General features: G+C 36.1%; 2 protein-coding genes across 2 annotated transcripts; one reads left to right on the top strand and one right to left on the bottom strand.

Annotated features, from left to right (window-relative positions):
• Positions 1–262: 262 nt before the first annotated feature.
• Positions 263–11836, top strand: LOC110112296 (CRS2-associated factor 1, chloroplastic). Its single transcript, XM_020844471.2, has 5 exons — positions 263–1170; positions 7330–7457; positions 10019–10244; positions 10513–10640; positions 10718–11836. The coding sequence occupies exons 1-5, from the start codon at positions 342–344 to the stop codon at positions 11570–11572; spliced, it is 2166 nt and encodes a 721-aa protein (XP_020700130.2). The 5' UTR covers positions 263–341; the 3' UTR covers positions 11573–11836.
• Positions 11837–14498: 2662 nt separating this feature from the next.
• Positions 14499–23529, bottom strand: LOC110112297 (sugar transport protein 14). The gene is made up of 4 exons (XM_020844472.2): positions 23279–23529; positions 16202–16524; positions 15299–15928; positions 14499–15138 (listed from the first exon to the last, which is right to left on the bottom strand). Exons 1-4 carry the CDS (start codon positions 23418–23420, stop codon positions 14677–14679), a joined length of 1557 nt encoding a protein of 518 aa, XP_020700131.1. The 5' UTR covers positions 23421–23529; the 3' UTR covers positions 14499–14676.
• Between the last annotated feature and the right edge of the window lie 1316 nt (positions 23530–24845).

The raw sequence follows: 24845 nt of genomic DNA, 5'->3' as shown, positions 1-24845 counted from the left end.
GGCATGAGTTGCTCAATTTTGAGCTCGGATTGAGCACGACTCGATATGAGACGAGTCGAGCTTGAGCTTGGATTTTGAGCTCGAATTGAGTTCGAGCTCTAGCTCGAACTCGGTATTTGACAGTCGAGCTCGACGCAAATAACCCCTAGTTCGAACTCAGACTTAACTCCTTTGCACCCCTAATTCGAACAATTTTAGTTCACAACATACTTTAGTCCGAGAGTATAAAACGGAAGAAGTTGGTTCGGTACCTGATAATTTTTGCTAGCGCAAATTGGACAGTAAAAGGATAATCCCCTTCCTCGACTCGCCGGAACCGGCTCCTTGTATCATCAGGTGCAATGGCGCTCAAATCTACCACGCCCTTCCCCCTCTTCCCGCCAAGTTTCTCCATTCCGCACCGCCGTCACGCCGCCCTCACAGAAATACGTTTCTCTCGATGGAACAACGCCAATGCCGAACCCTTTCTTCGTCGCCAACGCCAGCAAAAACAGATCGAAGACGACATACGCCGGCACCGCCGCTTCCAATCTGCAACCAAAATTGCCGACCCTTCTGAGTCAGACAAAACCACCACCTCCTTCTCGTCGTCTCCACCTCCCGAGTACAAGTCCCTCGGTACCCCTTCCTCTCCTTCATCCCCTTCTATCCGAGGCAAAGCCTCCAAATACTCCAAACCGGAAAACCCTACTTCTTCCCACCCCGCCTTCCGCCGAATCGCCCGATCTCCTCGTAAAACTCGTGTTCCGCAGGAAGAGCCCAACAGGGAGATGGGGATCTCCGTTTCGGACATGGGAATTGCTTACAAGCTCAAGAATGCGCCCTTCGAGTTCCAGTACAGTTATACTGAGACACCAAAGGTGAAGCCTTTGGCTTTGCGGGAACCACCGTTTTTGCCTTTTGGGCCGACGACGATGCCAAGGCCGTGGACAGGGCGGGCGCCGCTGCCTGCTAGCAAGAAGAAGTTGCCGGAGTTTGATTCGTTTAGGTTGCCTCCTCCAGGGAAGAAAGGGGTGAAGACAGTTCAAGCACCAGGGCCCTATCTGGCTGGGTCAGGGCCGAAGTATATGGCAGCAACGAGGGAAGAGATACTTGGTGAGCCGCTGATGAAGGAGGAGGTTAAGGAGCTTATAAAGAGTTGTTTGAAGAGCAAGAGACAACTTAATATGGGTTAGTGTTGCTGCAACTGATTGTCATTGTTTCTTCAATTATAAGTAGACTTCTTTCGCCATCTTCACACCTTAGATCAATTCTACTTAATTTCTGTTTAATATAACTATATGCTTGGAAATCAGATGAGTATATATTGTATGCTCGCTGATTCAGGATGTAGCTCTTTTTATTTTTGTTCTAAAACTAGTTGTTGATTTATTCCTTCAGTTTACTTTAGTGAAACTAGTTGATGTGCCAAAATATTGTCCGGACTCTGAGCATATTTCTAGATGCGTTTTTCATCGAATTATTTACAGTAGATTGGATGCATCCAATATCAAGATTGCTGGTGAAAAAAATACACTTCCAATTGATATGCTATATCATCGCACCATGTAAGAGAAGTTAACAAAGAATATTATTGCTTCCATAGTAAAAATTTATTTATTAATTATGATTTTTTTTAATCCAAGGCTAACCAAATGAGTAAGAAGATTGACCATACTGCATAGGAACTAAATTATACTTTCTCTGATACTGCACAAAACAAATTGCTGATTTTTAAACACGTCATATGATTTATGATCTATAATTTTTCAAAAAAATTTCAGGAAAAAAATCTTCTATTTCAGGAGCAAAAAATATGGAATTAGAATTTGGATGCAACATTTTTCCCACTGATGCAATCAAGGACTGGTTTTTTTGAATAATTGTCCCAAGGGTTTATGATTTGGGCTTCAAAGTGTGTTTGTTTGATTGAATTTGGGCATCAACAAGCTTGACTATGGTCGAATTTGTTTTGGCTTGAAAGAGAAGTCATAAATTAGGGGAAAAATAACAACTACATTTTGATTATATATTGGCACAAGTGTGGGAGATGGATTTCTGGAGTCCTAAGCAAGAAGAAAGAAAAATAAAATAAAATTTTATTTCAAATGAACAAAGATGATGAAACACAATAAATTTCCCAATTTACAATGAATTTCACATGCTAATAGAGGATAAAAACAAAAAAAAAATAAAAAAATAATGGGTAACAGGAATAAGTATCAATAATAAAATAGTCTAAATAATTCATTGAAACTACTTATTATGAGACTAATAGTTAGCCGTGTCATACATCAATCCCCTCCACCGGAAGAAAAGTTGCCTTGAGTTTTGCCACTTCAAAGATAATTCATTTGGAGGGAAATACTCAAGGATATCAACAACTGAAAGTATTAGAGATGTTCAATCTTGTAAGCGTTGCACCAATTTTTTGTAACATGGGAATATGACCAATCTTCTTAACTTTGAGCATGCTATATGTGCCAAAGGTAAAAATTATTTTTCAGATGTACAATCACTGTACACCTCTGTAAATAATTTGAGGTGCCATTGTTGATCTACAACCATCTTGTAACGTTAATTAGCATCTTCAAGATATTTCTTCACCTCTTGATGAATCTGTTAAACATGCACAATAAAATTCTCAGAGTTAGGATTGATGTTGGGAAAGGTAGGTAGAAGAAACACGTTCATTATATATTCCTTGGAACACTATTGTAGACAACTTCAAAGGGAGTCTTCTTTGTAGAATGTTCAGCATATTTTTGAAAGAAAACTCTATTTGTGTAACGTTTCATTGATTTATTTTATCACCACATAGATTGAATCATATTGTCAAAAGTGTGATGAGCCACCTCCATTTGTACCTTTGTCTTTGGATGACTTGAACTGCTAACTATATACTTCAAAGAGGTATCAGACAACTTTAATAGCATCTATCAAAAAGAGTTTAGTAACTTAACATCCTGGTTTGAACTTTGAAGTAACTGAATGAGGTGCTGCATGCAAGTAGACAATATTTTGACAGAATAGATGAGCCATGTGGGAAGCGTTCATAGCCTTTTTACATGGAATGAAGTGTATCATCTTTGAAAATTGATAGACCACAATGTAATTTAATTTATAACTCTTTAAATTCGAGGAATATTAAGAACAAAATTCATAGTCAAGTCTTGCCAAATTATTTCTAGAAACATGTGTTTGAGATTTACCCTTAGCCCTTTTGCATACTGGACAATGTTGAACAAAACACTCAACATCCATTTTGAGTTGAGGCTTATAAACTATATCCTCTACCTAATTGATGGTCTTTTCACGACGAAAATGTCCACGCAATCCTTCAATATGCAATTCTCTAATCAGGTGTTCACACAAAGTGTTTTGAGGAATACAAAATTGTGTATCTTTAAATAAAGAGTAAATGACAAAAATGATCCCCGATTACATTAAAATACTATTTTGCTCCCTTCAATCTTTAAAGAGGGACCTAAATTATCAAACCATCCAAACTAAATTGATGTTGGAGTTAACAATGTTAAAATTAGGGGTAGTTTTAGATTTTTTTAATTAAATTATTTAGTGAATGTAATTTTTAAGTAATTATTATTTTTGTCTCCAATTTATATTTTCATATATAAGCGAGTTTGGATTGAGCTCGTTTACTGTTATGATGAATTTTTTAAAGATGGTGAATTTGTCCTCATCCAAGATATTTTAATTGATTTATGTAAAGAGAAGAGCATTGTTTTTTTGTTTAATTATCTTCGTTACAGTTTTGTCAGATTGTACAATCTTTGTTACATTTTTGTCAGATTGTACAATCTTGGTTTGTTGTTAAGTGTTTATGTCTAAGTGATGAGGAGATCGGCAAAAGATTTCAACGCACCTACCATCGGATGAATCATGAATCATAGATCGACGACTATCTATTTATGATGATTTATTGTATTTTCGTTTATTTATATTTCAATTTTTCCATTTGTACCCCTATGAGGGATTTCTTTGTGTTGTAGCCCCGATGGCATTTGAGTCATTTATTTTCTTTATCTTAGAGGCCTATATATTAAGGCTTGAACCATTGTATTAGGGGATGATATTTTGAATGAAAAATTCCAGCTTTGTATTCTTGATCTCTTTGTGAGTTCTTGAGGGAAAGGAATCCTAGGAGGGTCAAGCATCACACGTCAGTCACCGGTAGAGGCCGGGGCTCGCGGTTAGTATTTTGTGATTTTCATCTTTCCCCTTCCCTTTGCTCCCACTGCCGACCACCTCTTCCACTACCACCCAAACCCGCCGGATTCCCCTCCCCCTCACCTATTTCCAACGACTTCCCCTCCTTACCCCTAAGCCGCCGGCCCAATTCCTCCACAATCCCCTTGATTTCAAATTTCAATTGCATCTCAATACCTTCCTAATTTATCATATTATTAATATGGAGAGTTTACTAATTTGAATTCAAATTAATTTGAATTTCAAATACTCCCCTAATTAATAAAACTATTTTAGGAAACCTTCCCCAAGTGATGCAAATCTGAAATTAATTCAAATTTGAAGTCATCAATCAATATTCAATGTAAAGATCCACATACGTTGAATGTGGACGCTTTCCTCTTCCCTCCATTGGTCGCCCCCCCTTCCCCCCTTTCTCTAGTTATTTCGTTCCCTAATTAGGCCCTAAGATTAGGGGATATTAATTACCTCTTCCCTCTATTCCTTTTTGTTTGAAATTTCAAATATTTCCCCATTCAAATCCCACCAAAATTTTGAGATCGATTTCAGATTTTGAACTTATCTTCCCCACCAACTACCCCTAACCCTATTCTCCCTTAGACGGTGACCCAGAGAGGGATTTTCCGCCATCATAACACTGCTGTCCGACCTCTGCTACTCCACGAACTGCTGTCCAGAAAACTCAGCAAATCCCCTTGCTATCCCAACGTCTAGAGTTTTCCTTTTTGATGTCCAGAGGACTCCCACTACCCGCCTTCTCCTTAGATCTGAGAATTCAGCCAGCTTACCCCACTGATTTACTGATCGAGTGGGTTTCCCTTGCTGCCTAAGAGAATTCCAGCAATTTTCCTTGCTGTCCAACAATCCGGAAGCTTCCGTTTGCTGTCCAGGAGTCTTCACACAGCTGCCGGCTTCTTCATATTCGAGTAAACTTTCTATTGATCAAAAACCTTAAGCGTCTATTGTCTTTTAGTGGCATCCTTGTTATTGTGTAGATTGTAAACTTTCTATTGATCAAAAACCTTAAGCGTCTATTGTCTTTTAGTGGCATCCTTGTTATTGTGTAGATTGTAAACTTTCTATTGATCAAAAACCTTAAGCGTCTATTGTCTTTTAGTGGCATCCTTGTTATTGTGTAGATTGTAAACTTTCTATTGATCAAAAACCTTAAGCGTCTATTGTCTTTTAGTGGCATCCTTGTTATTGTGTAGATTGTAAACTTTCTATTGATCAAAAACCTTAAGCGTCTATTGTCTTTTAGTGGCATCCTTGTTATTGTGTAGATTGTTCTCCTGCTAAAACCTAGTTCAGAGAGTGTGTGAGGGAAATTTGAAGATAAATTTATAATTGTTAGACGAGGGATTTTTGTTATTTGCATATTTAGTTTTACTATCATTTTGTTGCTATTTTGAATTGTCTCGTTAATCCAAATTGTAATCGCATGCCAAATCAAATTAATAACTACGAAAACTGAAAATCTAATCCTAAGTGAAACATTAACTTATAATTGAATCGCTTAAACAACTCTCTTATTAAACTCCCACAATTCCTGTCGATTGTTTCACATCACTGTGTGATGTTGCTATAAGCTTTTAAAAGATGTGGCTTTATTTGATGGCTTTCTAATTTGGTTATATATATATATATATATATACATGCATGTATTAATTTTCTTATCTATTTTATCAAAAGCAAACATTGACCACCATCTAGTTCCATCTGACCATCTTTGTCTGGCTCCTCTATCATGTCTAATAGGCAAATACATTGTTGGTTTTTTGCTAATCTTTTGCAAACAAAGCGGCGGTCCAAGAGAATTCTTTACAAGGAGAAGCATTCTGAAGCTCACATAACGCTAGAGCCTTGTCCCATCGTGAAGCTCAAGTCTCTTTAAATACATCATATTTTGGGCTTTTTTGGCTACCAAAAAACCTTCCAGCCACAAGAGAGCTATAAATTGGAATCAAATACCAAGAACCAAGAGTTTCTGTGGAACTGTGGAACTATTTTGTTAGGTGAAATACCAGAAGAAGTTGAGGATTTTATTTTAACCTTATTGGTTTCTCTTTCTTATCTTACTTGCATATTTCTTCTCATGTTTCCTCCCTTTGAAGTATCCCCACAATCTAATTTACGTAACTTCTGAATGTTGAAATCTCACCGTCAACACTCATAGGATCATTGATGTAACATTTAGCTATCAATCTCAAGAACTCACTCAAGGGTTAAGTTTAGATTTCTTATTCTGTTGGGATCTTAGGATTCTTATAACTGCATACTACGTTGATGATTGATGGCTTTGGAGTGCTGTTTTCTAACCTTTTTTTTTTCTTTTAATAAATCATTTTCAATTATTAAATGTGGTGATTTATTAGTAAACCTTTGATCTTAGGCTTTTGCTTGTCTGAATTTGGGATGCCAGTGCTTTCCGTACATTTGTAGTGAAATTAGTAGACATTGATTGGAGTATTGTGTGAGCAAACGTGCCCATACACATATGGTGCAGTGTTGTTCTGTGCACGAGTGAAACTTTAATGTTAAATAAGATCCTATTAGCTTATTAGAAGTCTGTTTTTATCTTAATAACCAGTAATTGTGTGACAAATAATTACTTTACAATAATTTCATGAAGCAAAAGTCAGCTTAAGATGTTGTAATATTGCATAGGCACTGAGGTTATTTGACTACTTCCATCTGCAATTTTGATGTTCTTATTCCTGAATACATCGAGCGTTGCTCTCAAACCTCTAACATTTTACATATTGGCCTTGCTTTTGTTCTCAACTTTTAAGATACAATAACCTGTAGGCTGAAAGCTTGGCCCTTTTTATTAACAAAGGTTGTATTTTTTTAGGTCCTATCTATAAAAGGGAATATTTGATTAATTAACCTATTGGTTTGTAAGGCTAGAGTTGATGTGAATGACCATTGTTGTCAGATTTTCTAGCTTTCTTTGCATTATTGTTGCATGCATATATTGGATGTGTATTTGTTTGTTTAGAAACTAAACTTTTGTTTGCTATTAGAATGTGGGCTATATTGTAAAGGTTTTTTTGGCATATTTTATTTAACTTGTTCATGTTTAGATCACGTAACCCACTTGCAATGTCAATTGTGCAGGAAGGGATGGTTTGACGCACAACATGCTGGATAATATACATGCTCATTGGAAACGGCGGCGAGTGTGCAAGATAAAATGTAAAGGAGTATGCACCGTCGACATGGATAATGTACACCAACAATTAGAGGTCTGAACCCATAAATTGTCTCGTGGCTGTCTTCATACATTATTTGCATACCTTCTTTCACTTCTAGTAATTTATGTGTATTTACCCTTAGAAATGAATGACTTGTTTTTTTATTTCGTTCTTGACTTAGGCTTCGTTTGGGACGGCTTTTTTGCTGCTTTTTAAAGCAGCTTTTTAGTTAAAAAAAATTCACCTTTTGTATTAAAAAGCTGCTTTAAGAAGTATGAGGAAAGCCGTCCCAAACGAAACCTTAGATCTGCAACTTTTATTTTATGATCTTCTTTACGCATTCTTGTTGGCATGTGAAATGTCTTCCTAGACTAGTATGACGGTCTGCTATTGTGTTCCCCTTATTATTGAACGTTATTTTCAGCGTTAGTGGTCCCAAATTTTGGTTATAATTTTTTTAAGAATCAAGAATGATTAGATTCATTGGCGTGGTTTCCCTATAGCTTTTAAAGCATTCTACAGTTTAGGTGGATTAAATAGGCTTTTCGAATAGTTCCCTAATCTATTTACACAGATAGAAATTGGTTACCATCATGGAAGCTTTTAAGCTTGTTAATCAAATGCAGTGCACCCAGGATAAAATAAAGTACAAAATTGTTCTTGATTGAAGGCAATAAATGAGCATAACAATCGTGGCATATGGTTTTTATTTCATTCAATCTAATGATTTTAAGTAAAACAACTGTGAGATCATGATTTCTCTTGAGGACCGCTGTTCTTTGTTTTATACTTTGGACAGACTGGGCATCAAGAAAAGGATGATTTCGTGGTTGAGAGCCTATATAACTTGAAACACTAATTTATCAGAGATTTTGTATCACTAGGAACTGTTGTGTTTACTTTATTATCATCAACAAATATTCCTTCACTTGATAATAAACTTCTAAAAATATCAATAATGAAATTTCCAAAACTGCACTCTTTTAGATGAAATGGTTGCATTGATATAATTCTGTTCTTAACTGGGCATATTTCGTTAAAGTAGATGGAAATGCGAATAAAGCTTGGAAAAGCAAGGAGAGTGACGAGAGTCCTTTGTTTGGAGAATAATATTGCATGGGCCGTATATGCAAGTTAAGGAAAAGAAGATTGAACGGTGAAAGAGAAGAAAATTTGATAAAGAGGGTAGGACATGTTGAACAAATTGTGGGAGAAAAATTATATAGATAATTTTCCTCTTATAAAGAAATTTCGAAATTGGTAAAAGAGAAGGGTAAAGATAGAAGATGTTTAGTAGAGGAATATGAATTTTATTCTGGCAGAAATAAGAACTAGGAGAGAGTAGATAAGTCATATGTGGATTCTTGCCTTAAAGTACTTGTGCGTGTTTTTTGAAATATTCTTCAAAACAATTTGCAGTTTCATCATCTTAATGCGCATCCATATTTTCCAAAATAAAGCGTGCAAGATTAGCAAGGCTTGCTGCATCAGATATAGTTCTAAGCTTCTATATTGATTACTACATTAGAGCGCTTCAAAAACATGTTGAGCATTTTAATGTGATAAGAAATGTATGAACATCAGACAGACGCTCACCAATGTGGAAATATTTTTCCATTTTTTTTTTTATGGTTCTTCCTGAACCGACCAAACCGGCCCAACCTGGGCTGGTTCACGTTTATAGGAGGCAGGCTAAGCCGCCTCCTTAGAAAGCCACTCAAGCATGTGGGCTCCCCTAGGGCGGCAAATAGAGAGAGGGAAGGGGGTGGCTAAAGCATAGGGAAGCTATTTTGAATTTGGTTTATTTTAGAAAGCTTTTTATTGACTTTTATTAGGAAGATATGTATTAAAAGAGGATGAGAGGCTAGGGTTAGGACATGCATGATTATTGTTTTCTCTTGGAGTTATCTTTGTGGTTTTGAGCTCTAGATTCATCGTCTAGAGATTGGGAGAGAACGATCCTCCTCTCTAATTGAGGATCAATTGTATCTTTGCTTGTTCTTGCTTTTAGTTTGATTCCTATAATACAATCTACTGTTTATGGATTGTTTTCATTGGAGATCTTGAAATTTGCTTGCTGTTTTCACCAATTATTGTTAGGTTTACTTGCGAATTCAAGTATTTCCCATTAGGGTTACTTGCAAACTCAAGTATTTCCTATCATTTTTCTGCACGATTTCATGTGAGGGATCCTGATTTACGAAATCTTTGTGTAAACCTTTTGATTTATTTATAGTTCCTTACGTGTTCCTCCTTTGTTTCTCACATATCCTGAACATTTGAGCTGCTCTATTTTATTCTATCTTTTTTATGCTATTAAAGCTGTTTACTTATTTTGTTATGCATTTTATGTACTTCATCACTTTCTCAAAATAATTATAATATTATATCAATTCATAGTTGAGGCCTGCATCTAATTTCTTTGCATGAGTATATCTTAGCCAGATTCGGTTGTCTTGAAGGATTAACTTCTTTTAAACATTTAAGCAACCAGGTAGCATGTAATTGGTCTGTTCCTGATGGCACTGAATATTAAAATTTGATAAATTTTAGTAATTTTTTATATCCATTGAAAAAGAAAATAGATGTAAAATGTTTCATATTTTGTGTAGGAAAAAACTGGAGGGAAGATTATATATGGTAGAGGGGGAGTTGTCTACTTGTATCGTGGTCGTAACTACAACTACAGGACCCGACCTAAATACCCATTAATGCTTTGGAAGCCCATGACTCCAGTGTACCCTAGATTGGTTCAGCGTGTTCCCGAGGGATTAACATTGGAAGAGGCAACGGAGATGCGCAAGAAAGGACGCCAATTGCCTCCAATATGCAAGCTTGGTGAGCTCTTTTATTGTCTTTTCCACCTGTTTTTGTTCTTTCTGTTTTTTTTACAAGGAAGTAAATCATTAAATAAATATTAGTATTTTTTTGGTTACTCTTACCGTTGCTAGGTTGCATTTTGGCATCTACATCAACTGCTTAATCCAATTATCGTAGTAAATTCCTACTCTCTGCAATGACAAATTGGTTGTATTTTGATAATAAAGATACTAAGATACATTTCTTCAATGCATGATAACCTGAATCCTTTGCATGTTTCAAACAGGAAAGAATGGCTTATATTCTATTCTTGTTAAAGATGTCAAAGAGGCTTTTGAGGAATGTGAGCTGGTCCGGATCAACTGCAAGGATATGAACAAAAGTGACTGCAGGAAGATAGGTGCCAAGCTCAGGGTATTGAATCACTACCACCATTTTTCCTATCTGACTCAGTTCTTTCGCTGATACAGTTCTTGAACTTGGTTTTGCAGGACCTAGTTCCATGTGTCTTAGTATCATTTGAGTATGAGCATATACTGATGTGGAGAGGGAAAGAGTGGAAATCATCTCTTCCAATCACTGATGCTGCATTTGATGCTTCTGATTCATCAGTAAATGATGCGGAAATGCAGAAGATACATGCTTTAGAGGAAGGTGATAATATGAACCTGGTTAAAGATTTTGACAAGGAGGATACTAGAGATACTACCAAGATGGACATTGTTGAAGCTTCTGCTGAGACTTTAGAGTCTTCTACAGCAGCTAACCAGGAATCATCTTCTTCAAGTTTTGATGGGAACTTAAGTGAGGATTCTCAAGTTGTTAGATCAGGTCCTGATGAAGACGAGAATCTTCTTTTAACTCAAAGCAATGGTAATGCATCATTGCCATCATATACGAATTTGTCATGGATTGGCATTAATGGATCTGATATTAGAGAAGACAATTTTGAGAGTCTCTGTGAGGCTTCCAATGCCCCCTGGTTGGAAGGGGTCGAGCTTCTTGTCAAGCAAGCTGTGGAGGCTGGAACTGCTTTAGTATTGGAGGATGAGTCCTCAGATGCCGATATTGTGCTGTCAAAATCTGTTGCTCTTGCCATGAAAGCTCCATGTGGCCCAATCTTTAAGCATCTGTGTAAGAAAACTAAAAAAACTGTATCCCAGAAGGCCAAGGGAGAAAGGAGTGAGAACAAAGAGGAGGAATATATTGTTGAAACTTTAGCAGTTTCTCAGAGGAAAGGCGATGAGAAACAGAAATCTAGGAGTAGGAAAAAGGATGAGGTATTTCCGGATCTGGTTCCACATGGGAGCTTAGGAGTAGATGAACTAGCAAAGCTGTTGGCTTAAGTTGAGTCTGCAAAGTCATCCATAGATCGATTTAAACAAGTTTTTATCATTTTCATATGGAGGTTTTTGGGGAACAAAGTGGCATTTGAGCAGGAACCTTTACCTGCTCACAATTAACCTGATCCAATATCTGATAAGATAGAGATACAGGGTTATCTAAAGAGGAGAATTGTGCTAGGAACATTTAAGGAGCTGCAATTGAAAAGCCAACATGTTCATGAACATTTCTTATTATTTCACCTCATATTTTTAATATTTTTACAAGTATTTCATGGTAGAATGGATCGATCTGAAGTTTGCAATGTTGTGGAGGTAAAATAAATACTTAACAAGAGCTACGACATAAATGTGCCATCATTCCCAATCTTTTAACTGTCTCAGTTAAGTTACAACTTCAGATTGATTGTATTTTTCTTAAGATAAAAATGCTACAGAAAGCTAAACTGGAAGATAAGCTGGCTTAACATGAGAAGTTTGCTCCTGAAACTTCAGAAAATGGCGCTCTGCTCAAAGAAATGATCCTAATAGAGTGGCTTCATTATTTTACAGTACTGGTTAAGGTATGTCTCCCTTGTACTATATTTTAAATGCTAATTAGAATATTTTCATTGCTATTTTCAGTTTAATAATGATTAACTCCCCTTCCAAATCACCACACTAAAGCAATATTTCTTTTTATAACTATACTGGCAAGAATGATCCATTATGTGTTTGTTCATTTACATCACATCATAACACTAACAGTATGACGTTTGGTTCCAAAAATTTATGAATTTCCTCATGCAAATGCATTAGGTTTCGTTTGGGGTGGCTTTTTTCTTGCTTTCTAAAACAGTTTTCTATTACAAATTTTTTTTGAATTTGAAATTTTTGTACTAGAAAACTATTTTAAAAGCAGTACGAAAGCTGTCCCATACGAAACCTTAATGTGATGGATTCCGAGTAGAAGATTAACAAAAAGTCATGTAAATGAATATCTGATAAAATACCCACCAATGCTTAGGGTGGTTGGTGGACGAGCACGGTTGGAGACCCCCCATCCCGGGTTCGAATATCCTTTACTACGGCCTCGCCTTTTCAGTGGGGCAAAGCAAGTGTGGGCCCGATGTCGATGGGTGGTCACGTTAGGTTCCGCCGAGGGATTAGTTATGCCGCCAAGCGCTCTCTTTGAAGTGGCAGCGAGTAGATACATCCGTTCCAAATAAATAAATAAATAAATAAAATATCTCATATAATTGCCATTATTCAATCAATGCATTTTGGAGCAACCAACTGATAAATTAGCCTGATATAGTCATATTTTCTTTCATCTCTACTAAAAAAAAGAAAAGGAAAAAGGTGTATGCCAAGAAATATAATAGAATATTTGAGGCTTACTTCTTGATTAGGACATCTTTGGATTGTTGTTGTGGAGTCAGGCAAAGTTGCAGCCACTATAATTATAGTTTCTAAAGAAAGGATAGTGGGATTTTTAAGCCATAATAAATAATTACTCCAAACTTGTTCATAATTTAGCTTAACTTTGACTCTTTCGAGTAGGTTTCACACATCACTGTCTGGAAGGCTTTGTTTGACTTTCTAAAATAATTTTTTTAAGAAAAAATTTATAATAAAAAATTGTTCCAAACGAAACTTAAATTGACTTCTTTAATTAAGAGTTGAACCAAACACAAGTTTCATTTGGTTGCGTGAAGTTGGAAAACATATTTTAAAATTGATGAAATTTATTAAATTTATCATTTAATTAAATGTAATTAGACATCTTAACTCCAATTTCAAACTATTCAAATTTTCATTAAAAATAATAATTTTATTTTCACAGTCAAAATAAGTAAAAATTTAAATTATTATTTAAAATATATTTCTTACTTGCAAGCAACCAAATGTAAGGTTGTGAAAATCGGACCTAACGTCGAACATGAAATATGAGAGGCTTAAGGTTTAATGACTCGATCGGGATTAAACAAGAGGTTGAATTAGAATGACATAATAAATATTATAATTAAATGTGTTAAACTTAAATTAGTTTAATTAATACAATATTTTATATTAAATTATTTAAATAGATTATGGATTTAATTGGTTGATTCTTAAAAATTGGGATCAATTCAATGGTTGGCTGGTTGAATCAGTGGTTCAAATCCAATTTGATTATAGGTCAGTTTGTCATGAGGACTGAATCAGCCATATGACTGATTTACAGTTGAACCAGTGAATCGATCAATCGGTCCAATTTTCAAAACCATGACCAAATGGGTGGCAAGGGAATCCAAAAGCTCACCATAAATAAAAAATGTGTTGCATATTTCTATGTATATTCCTAAAGATCTCCCCAATTTACAACCTCTCCTGCATGGATTATAACATTGCTCTTTTAGCCTAATGGTAGTTCTTGAGGGTGTAAACAAGTCGAGTCGAGTCAAATTTTTGGTTAATTGAGTCAAGATTGTTTAATTTATATTGAGTTCGTAGATCAGCTCAAGTGAAAGATATAAGATTTGAGCTCGACTCAAATGCTTGAGCTTGATAAGAAAACTCGAGATTAACTAATTTTGGAGCTTGATTTCTTATTTTAAATATGAAAAAAAAAAAAAATTAGGCAGGTATAAATGCAGGTGTGTTAGTTAATATAAATCGAGCTGGCTCGACAAACAACGAGTTGAGTCAGGCCAAATTTAAGCTCGAACTCGTGACTTGATATGCTCACAATACGAACTTGTTAGCAAGTCAAGTTCGCATGGACTTGCTCACTTATATTCCTAGTTGTTCTTATAAGGTGGCGTCCATTCTTTCAAGGTATAAGCTTTTGTTAGTATATTCTTAAGTAGTTTCTTACACATAAATTGTTCTCTAAAAGAAAAGAAAGAAAAAAAACCTAAACAAATATGGTATGAACATCAGCTATAGTTTCATGCAGGAAACTAAGTTGGGCAGTATCTTCATTCTTAATTCACTAAAGCTGAAATCCTTATTTCATGCATTTCATAATTAACAGATTTCATTCACAAATAATAAAATATACTGTTCCAAATAAGAGAAGGTAGTATTTCACGTACAATATAAAATGCTAATTCAATATCAACGGTTGGAATTGGACCAATTGGTTATAATTGCAAATGTGGCGGTGGTTGCTGCTGCTTAGTCTCCTTTGATGCATCATCAACCACTATCTTCTTCCAGAACCAGTGCTGCTCCCAAAGCAGGTAGATTTCCTCAATGGGCACTTGCTTCGTCTCCGGTAAGAGGAAGTAAATGAACAAAGTCATGATCACAATCAAGCAAGCAAAGAGGATGAAGACCCCAAATCGGAGATGGCAAAGTGCGGCGAGGAAGCACTGAGCAACAAGTGCGGTACAGAAAAGGTTAACGCAGACGACGATGCTCTGACCCGCCGATCTTGTTTCCAAGGGGAAAATCTCCGTCGGCACTAGCCACCCGAGCGGCCCCCATGACCACCCAAAAGCTGCTACAAATGCGCAGATTGAGACCACGAGAAGAATGGATATGCCTTTGGATAGAACTGCACCATGGCCAAACTCTAAAGCCAGAGTTACACCTACAATCACCTGCAATCACATGTTTACGTGAATTTTTCAAACTTTTAAGGCTTCATTTGAAACGACTTTATTACTGCTTCTTAAAGCAGCTTTTTAGCACAAAATCTAAAGCAATAAGAAAGTCGTTCCAAACAAAGCCTAAGTGTGGAAAAGCTTAAGCATTACATACATTTGAGATGATCATTTGAATTCCGGCTTCCATGAAGAGAAAACGCCTGCCAAGCCTATCAACAAGAAGCATGGAAACAATAGCCCCAACGACCAGCATTGAGCCAGTGATAATTGAGGAATAGAGTGCAGCACCAGTGCCAAATCCCAGGCTCTGGAAGATCACTGGAGCATAAAACAATATAGAATTCTGGCCGGTGAGCTGCTGGAAGGCGGGAATGCCCAAGGCGCCAATGATGAGCTGGGGCCGGTTCTTGCGCTTGAGAATATTGCGGAATGGGTGCTTCACTGCCCGAGAGGCGGCACTGGCATCCTTGAGGTCCTCAAGCTCTGCGTCCACCTTCTTAGTGCCTCTCACCTTCTCGAGAATCCTCCTTGCTTCCTCGACTTTTCCTCGCTCGACTAGGCTGTTTGGGGTCTCAGGGAGGAAGAGGCCGCCGACGAACATGAGAGTGGCCGGCAAAGCTGCGAGACCGAGGGATAGCCGCCATCCCCATGGGTGTATTTTTTCAGTGAAATAGTTGATTAAGTCGGCGACAAGAATACCAAGGCAAGTTGTTAGTTGAAAGAGCTGATTCACTGCCCCTCGGATTTTTGGGGGTGATATCTCTGCTAGGTAGAGTGGAACAGCCTGTTACCATAAACATCATAGAAGTGTTAGAACTTCACAAGATTATGAGGCAGACGAAGCAGTTTAATTGGTTTGATGAAACTTTTAAACAATAACTTTTTAAAAGATATTTTAGTCCCATTTTGATGTAATATATATGTCTTTCAAATCCAGCTATCTGAAGGACAAAATAACAAAAAAAAAAGGATTCCTTCTCTAAATTACAGCATTTTATAGATGGAGGATGATGTGAACTATAAGAACTAGAATTGAAAAAGAGAGAAAATATTTCACCTGATTTCCAAAACCTATACCGATACCGAGAAAGATGCGACCAATTATGAGCATTAAAATGTTGACAGCTGCAGCATTGATAAGGCCTCCAAGGAAGAAGCTGACTGCACCAGTCAAGATACTGGTCCTCCTTCCATATTTCCTTGTCACAGGCGAGGCTGCGAAGGTGGATAGGAGGCCGGCAAAATAGAGAGAAGATGTGAAGAGGGTGAGTATTTGGTTGTCATATTTGCAGTAGTCAGTTTCATGGAGATGGGCATGCTTTCTCTCATAGGTTTTGGGGAAGAACTGTTTTAAGAAATCATCCATGGAAGTCACCCCACCTGAGTTTTCAAAATGAAAAATTGAAATTAAATAAGTTGTCCCCTTTTTTTAACTCCGATTTTCCCATCATCAAAAGGCAACGATGAGATTTGTGTAAATGGAGAACATAAAGATTGCATTGAATACGAAAATAAACATTTAGAATAAGAATATGCTGTACAAATAAATTCATATTGAAAATAAGGGCATTTAAAAAACAAATAAAGGAAAATTAGAAATTACATCTAAGAGATGTGACTCATAATAAAAAACTTTTTCTGATTGTCACAAAAAAAGTACCCTAAAGAAATATATATATTTTTTTTCATAATTCAGTGGACATTCCACCAAAGAGTTTAAGGTTGTGACACAGTGGTTAAGGCATGAGTTTCGCCCAATCATTTCCTGCATTAGATTTGCTACAGTTATTTTGTAAAAATGTGAATATTCGCTTAAGGCCCATTTGAGACAGTTTAATTTTGCCTTTTCTGTATCTAAACTGTAAAATTATTTTTGAGTTGTAAATTTGTATGTGACACTTTTGTAAAATGTTTTTTTACAAAATTTTATTTTTCTATTATTTTCAAAAGCTTTTTAGCATTGACTTATATGCTAAAAACCTCCATTCTCTCAACTAATATTTTTGAAATTACCTTTAACAAAAGGCATCAGTTAACTAAACCAGCCCTAAATGTCATATAAAAACCTCACAAAATATGAAGAACACGAAAATCTGACATTAGGATCTTATTTGTTTGGTGTATTGTTGTTTTGGTGGTGTTGTGTTGCTCCCGCCGGTGGTTCCGGCATGGTTTCTTCTAAGCTTAAAGACCCTGGTTTCTTAGGAGGGGTTTCTCATTCTCGGTCTTTTCTTCAAGCTTTGGCTGGTCCGAAATCTTCTTTTCCGGATCTGCATGTCTCTACTTTCCATGGAATCCCGTCTCTTTGTGTTTCTGATGAGGAAATCTCTGAGCTAGCAGCTCCTTTTCAATTCTCCCTTGTTGGTTTCTTCCCAGCCAAAAGACCTTCGTTGGAAGCCATTCGCAAGTTTTTCTTTAATTTGAAGTTACAGAATGAGGTTTCTATCACGATTTTAGATCAGTCGCATATTTTGATTAAGTTAGCGGATGACCTTGATTACTGTAGAGTGTTCTGCCACCGTTCGTATTTTGTCTTTAACTGTTTTATGAAATTGACGAAATGGTCGCCGACTTTGGACATTGGTGTTGAGTCACCGGTGATTCTCATATGGATCTCCTTTCCTCGTCTTCGTCCCCACTTTTTTTCGCCTCGGATTCTATCTGGCCTTGGTGGTTTGTTTGGGAAACCTCTTAAAATCGATGAAGCTACGGCTATTGGTTCCCGTCCGTCTATTGCTCGTGTGCTTGTTGAGTTAGACATTACGAAATCTTATCCTAAGCTTGTTTGGTTAGGGTCGGAAAAACAGGGGTATACGCAGGAAGTTGTTTTTGAAGATTTCTCTAACTTTTGTGCCGGTTGTAAATCTATAGGTCACTCGATTGGAAATTGCCGTCCTTCGGCTCCTTCTCAGATCTCTATCCCTCCTCCTAATGTTTCTTCTGGGAAAATCGGGGAGGAGGTTGCTGGGAAAGGTGATTTAATTCAGGGTAATTGTAATGATGCTCAAACTATGGGTATTGAGGGAAATGCTGTTTTGCTGAATGAAGTGATTGGTGAAGTTGTATCGGTTAAGGATGGAAGGGATGCTACCGTTAATACGTCTGAACTTTGCTCGGTTGTTTTATCGCCGAACGCTAGACCTTTTATTCCTCAGGTAGTTGATGCTAATAGTAATGGTATTTTGGCTCCGGTTGCTACAGGAAATTTGATTATTTCTGTAGGATGTGATGTTATGAATGAAACTGGTGGTGTGGGTTCTGGTTTGGATGTGGTTCCGTCTCCTACTGCTCTGGAGACGGTGGTTCCTTCTGTTGAGGTGAATGTTGGTTCGCCTGTACTGGGCATTGTGAATTCTGGAGAAATTAATGTTTTAGAAAATGAGGTGGGTGGAGATGAGGTTATTTTGTCTGTTGAAGTGGATATGGCTAGTGAGGATGTTATTCCTTCTGACTATAATCTAGTTGAGGTTCCTGTGAATGTCGTTGATTCTAATAAGTTGGCTATTTGTGTGGGTAATCCCAGGGCTATGGAGACTAGGAAACAGCAAGATTGGTTGATTGATTCGTCGGATAATGAAGCGCAATCTGATTGTGATGATTCTGATTCTGATTTTTCCCTTGTTCGCTCTGCCAATGTTGCTACTAGAGGAAAATTTTGGATGAGAGGTAGACGTAAAAGGTGATTTTGCGTGGCGTTTTGTTGTTATTTCACTGTTTGGCTTCGGTTTTCGTTTGGTTTTGCTGTTCGTTTGGATGCTATGAGAGGATTTGGGTAATGATGTGGTCGGCGCTCGCGTCCCGGTCGTTTTTTGCTGGTGGCAACCGTAATTGTGGTTTTCGGGAGGGGTTCATTCTACAACTACTGGATGGTCCGTGCTGGACGTCTCAGACGCTGGAAGCCTTGACTGATTTCTGAGCTCGCGTTTTGATTGTATCTTTCCTCTTATTTGGTCTTATCTTCTTTTTTGTTTGAGTCTATGATGTAATTTTTTGGCTTATTAATATTATTTTATTTTGTGTAAAAAAAAGGGGGGGGGGGGAAATTACCTAAAGCCCTTATAATAAAAGCTAAAAAATACCTAATTAATAGTGTAATAAAAAAAAAAAATGAGACTCGAGTTTTGTTTGGGACAACTTTTTTATTGTTTTCAAAAACTATTTTTAGTATAAAAATTCAATGAAAAAATAATGGCAAAAAACTATCGCAAATGAAGCCGTTGCTCTTAAAGCAACTTTCTAGTACAAAAGTTGAAAGTTTTGTACTAAAAAATTACTTTAAGAAGCAGTAAGAAAGCTGTCTCAAATGAAGCTTTAGGCTTCCATTGGGATGACTTTATTATTATTTTTAAAGCAGTTTTTTAATATAAAAATTTTAATATGAGAATTGCCGTCTCAATCGATCCCTTAAGCGATGTAAATAAGAAGAGCCGATTGGAGTCACCCCTAATTTACATTTGAACTTCATTAATTGATTGAGTTTGAATTCGAGCTTAATTTTGCGAGGTTTTAAGTGTAATTAGCTTAAGAAAGAGATATAGTTTTTAAATAATTTATATTTGAACTACTAAATTTTAATATATTTTAAATATAATTTATAATAGTATTTTTAAGCGAACTGGCTCGTGAACAAATCAGTCGAATTAAAGTTAGCTTATTAAGCTATCAAGATTAACTCATGAGTCATTTATTTAGCCAAGCTTGAGTCAACTCACAAATTAGCTTGACTGGCATTCCTAATGCAACTTGTATGAGTTAACTGAAGGGGGCCAAGTCAATCGGCGATGTTAAAGGTGATAAGACAAACAATAAAGGGCAAAGGGCGAAGAGAGCAAGAGGCACCGTGACCTGATTGTTAGAGTAGTTGTTATTTTTTATTTTTATTTTTTATATTTTGAATTTTATGTATGGAAATAATAAAATTTAGATGTTAAATATATAAATCTTAATATCTTAAATGTACATGTAATCCCTCATTAATATTATTGAAAAAGGATTATATATTTTGTTGAATCGTGAAAGTAATACGTATGGATCATCTTTATTCGAATTAAAATATAACTGACAAGCGAATTGATAGCCTTCAAAATTCTAAATCGAATCAGTCAAGCAATTACGTAGAAAATAGAAATGAATCAAACAGATCGCTCAGCTTGTTTTTTGAGAGCTGGAAATTAAAAAAAAAATTATATGCTTTAAATTAATTAAATTGTTTTAAAAAAAAAGTTCTTCCAATTTTAGGATTGCTTTTTTATATAATTAAACGATATAATCAGATGAACCGATCAAATTTATCTAGTTAACCAATATTGTAAATCTCAGACAAAATCAAAAGAACAGCAATGCCATGAATTGAAATCGAACTCAACTGATCGATTCTTTTTGTTTTCTTTCAATTTCAAGTATTTCATTAACTGAGATTTTAACAAATTAATTAGACCAAAAAAAAGTTGATAAAAACTTCTCTCCCAACTAACATTTTTAAAATTACCTTTAACAAAAGGCATCAGTTAACTAAACCAACCCTAAATGTCATATAAAAACCTCACAAAATATGAAGAACACGAAAATCTGACATTAGGATCTTATTGAATAAATTGTACGCACTTTCAGTTATAACAACATGAACAGAAATTAATAACACTCAAAACATTTAAATTTTACTATTTATAATATCGTACACTCTTATGATCTCATCAAACACAGGGACGAAGGAGGCATAGGTGGTGGCTGGAGACACAAATTGGGCTGAGGCGGCGGCAATGATGTCGATTCAGGAGGATTGGGTCATCCATAGGGGAGGGGAGGATGCGGCTGGTTTAATCCAGAGGGGTATTTTGGTTGAGGTCTCATGGAACTCATGGAGGCTGCCGTGGCGCGATAGTAGCGGTTGGTAGGGGCGGAACCAGTCATAATTTTCAGGGGGGGGCAAATTTATAGTAATTGTTCGCATATATGTCGGGGGTCCAAGGGGGCAGCGCCCCCTGGCAGGGTTCGACCCGCCCGGTCCGGTCACGGGTTCAAGGGGCAGCGCCCCTGCGGGAGTTTCTGGGGGCAGCGCTCGCGGAACAAATTTTGATTTACTAATTACTATTTCTCTTTGTATTTGGCTCATCATTCCCTAGCAATAACACATCTACACAATATATTTAATTATATTGGGGATAATTGCCTAAAGATCATAGTATTTTAACATTTTTAAGGGGTCAATTACCTAAAACCCTTATAATAAAGACAGAAAAATACCTAATTAATAGTGTAATGAATTTTTTTTTTTTTTTTTTTTTGGGGGGGGGGGGCAATTGGTGCCATAATGGGGTTTCGCCCCTGGCGATTGGGTAGGACTATGTGGTGAGGGTGGGAGAAGGAGGTGGATGGATTACTGAGGAATATGAGACTCAAGTTTTGTTTGGGAAAACTTTTTTATTGCTTTCAAAAACTGTTTTTAGTATAAAAATTCAATGAAAGTAATGAAAAAATAATGGCAAAAAAACTATCCCAAATGAAGTCGTTGCTTCTTAAAGCAACTTTCTAGTACAAAAGTTGAAAGTTTTGTACTAAAAAATTGCTTTAAGAAATAGTAAGAAAACCGTCTCAAATGAAGCTTTAGGCTTTCATTGGGATGACTTTGTTATTGTTTTTTAAAGCAGTTTTTAATATAAAAATTTTAATACGAGAATAGCCGTCTCAATCGAAGCCTTAAGGGATGTAAATAAGAAGAGCCAATTGGAGTCACCACTAATTTACATTTGAACTTCATTAATTGATCGAGTTTGAATTCGAGCTTAATTTTACGAGGTTTTCAGTGTAATTAGCTTAAGAAAGAGACATAGTTTTTAAATAATTTAAATAATTTTATATTTGAACTACTAAATTTTAATATATTTTAAGTGTAATTTATAATAATATTTTTAAGCAAACTGGCTCCTGAGCAAATCAGTCGAAATAAAGTTAGCTTATTAACTTATCAAGATCACTCATGAGTCATTTATCTAGCCAACTTTTGGTCAACCCACAAATTAGCTTGCTGGCATTCCTAATGCGACTTGTATGAGTTCACTGAAGGGGGCCAAGTCAATCGGCGATGTTAAAGGGGGCCAAGTCAATCGGCGATGTTAAAGGTGATAAGACAAAAAACAAAGGGCAAAGGGCGAAGAGATCAAGACGCACCGTGACCAAATTGTTAGAGTAGTTGTTATTTTTTATTTTTATTTTTTCTATTTTGAATTTTATGTATGGAAATAATAAAATTTAGATGTTAAATATATAAATCTTAATATCTTAAATGTACATGTAATCCCTCATTAATATTATTGAAAAAGGATTATATATTTTGTTGAATCGTGAAAGTAATACGTATGGATCATCTTTATTCGAATTAAAATATAACTGACAAGCGAATTGATAGCCTTCAAAATTCTAAATCGAATCAGTCAAGCAATTACGTAGAAAATAGAAATGAATCAAACAGATCGCTCAGCTTGTTTTTTGAGAGCTGGAAATTAAAAAAAAAATTATATGCTTTAAATTAATTAAATTGTTTTAAAAAAAAAGTTCTTCCAATTTTAGGATTGCTTTTTTATATAATTAAACGATAGAATCAGATGAACCGATCAAATTTATCTAGTTAACCAATATTGTAAATCTCAGACAAAATCAAAAGAACAGCAATGCCATGAATTGAAATCGAACTCAACTGATCGATTCTTTTTGTTTTCTTTCAATTTCAAGTATTTCATTAACTGAGATTTTAACAAATTAATTAGACCAAAAAAAAGTTGATAAAAACTTCATAACTTATAAATTTTCAAATTATAAACCAGATAGAATCGATCACCTAAATCAAGAAAATCAGCTCAATCCTAACCCTAATACCGAAATCTAATTCATAATTCAATATTTTCACTCTACAAAGAAAAATGCGAACCGGACAGTAAGATTCAATTCAATCTAATTTTTGATCAGTTCAGTTTAAATTCACGAGAAGATAAATTATTAAATTCCATCTCAACTTCAATTGATTTGAAATAGAAATGAGTATTACTCATTTAGCACTTGAAACTAAGAAAATAAAACATAAACAATAACCCTAACAAACGAAAGAGAAAGCCATTAAAATGGGGGAAAGAAAACTCACTGGAGACACCAAGATCATAGCCAAACAAAGATCCTCCAAGAGATCCCACGATGACCGCCAATATAAAGAAGACGGTGACTCCCCCTTCATAGAACTCCGCTCTTTTGCCATCTATACCCGGTCCCACTCCTCCTCCAGCCATTAATCCCTAACTCCAATCTCCTCTTTACTTTCCCTAAGCAGACGACTCGAATGAAGCAAAGAGCGTAAGAAGAACAAGTGAAGGGAGCAGAGATGTAGACGGAAGAAGAAGACAACGACGACGACTTATTTATAAGTGCAATTTTGCGGTGGTGACTTTTTAATCTCATCCCTTAAAATCCGCCGTAAAATAAATGTAAAAATAGAAATTTTATCCAAAATGTTATTATTTATCCTTTCCACTGCTTTAAAAATAGAAAGTTTGCTGCAAATCTTTATGGATAAAAAAAAATTGGATAAGGAGTAAGGACTCACAATTTTGATCAAAATTATCCTATAATTTTAAAATTTAAAAAAATAAATATATATATTTTGCATATCTACTTGTTTGATAAGATTAAGATTTCGTTTGAGATTATTTTTATTGCTTCTTAAAACAGAGTTTTAGTAAAAAATTAAAATTCTATTTTAAGAAACGATAAAAAAATCGTTCCAAACGAAATCTAAAGGGAACATGAAATCAGTATTTGGCATAGTTCCAATGACATATAAGATTAGAGAGATTCGTCTTAAATGGTTTGATCATATAATGTATTAGATTTGGTCTCTATTGAGAAAGGTACATATAACCCAAAAAAGATTTGATTAGAAGTATAAAAATGATATTTGTTATTAAATTTAAATGGGAATTTGACTCTTAAAAAAAAAGACTAGAAAAAAAAGATTCATAATTTCATATAATATCTTACCTAGGTTTCATTTGAGATGGCATTCTTACTTATTCTTGAAACTAATTTTTAATATTGATACATCATCACAAAATTAGCTTGATCAGGCACGAATCTCGAGGAAAAAGCTAGTTGGAAACTTCAAAAATTAATTTTGGGAGTACCCAATCTCCGATTTCAGCAAGCTTATAGTCAAACTGAGCGTCTCGGAAATACGAATCCAACGACACCAAATTCGACCCAATCCGAGTCCAAATGGGTCCAAATCATGGATCCGAAGCGCTGTTGGAAGGTTCAAACCACTATTTGAGTTACCAAACGGACTCCGATTTTGACGAGCTTATACTCGAATCGAAGGGCTCGACGAGACGAATCCAACGAGCCCAAGATCACAGAATTCTGACATCACTAAGGCCTTCAAATGTCCAATGAACGGTGTATGATCGTAGGATTCAATATCGGCCGTCCATTGGACCACTCCCTATTCGCCCCTGATCTCATGCCTATTTACGGACCATGCCACTCTAGAAAATCTATAAATAGAGCCCTCATTCTTCACAAGAAAGGATCCAAGCAAGAGAGAGAAGAAGAGAAGAGAAGGAAGGAGTTCCTCCTCGACAGCCGCCGGACCACCGCCGGACCACCGCAGAATCTCGCCGGACCACCGCCGGACCACCGCAGAATCTCGCCGGACCACC

This window comes from Dendrobium catenatum, unplaced genomic scaffold (genome assembly GCF_001605985.2).
Source record: "Dendrobium catenatum unplaced genomic scaffold, ASM160598v2 fragScaff_scaffold_8, whole genome shotgun sequence".
Taxonomy (NCBI): Eukaryota; Viridiplantae; Streptophyta; class Magnoliopsida; order Asparagales; family Orchidaceae; genus Dendrobium; species Dendrobium catenatum.
The sequence above is the reverse complement of the archived record's forward strand: the minus strand, read 5'-3'. Positions and strand labels throughout refer to the sequence as shown.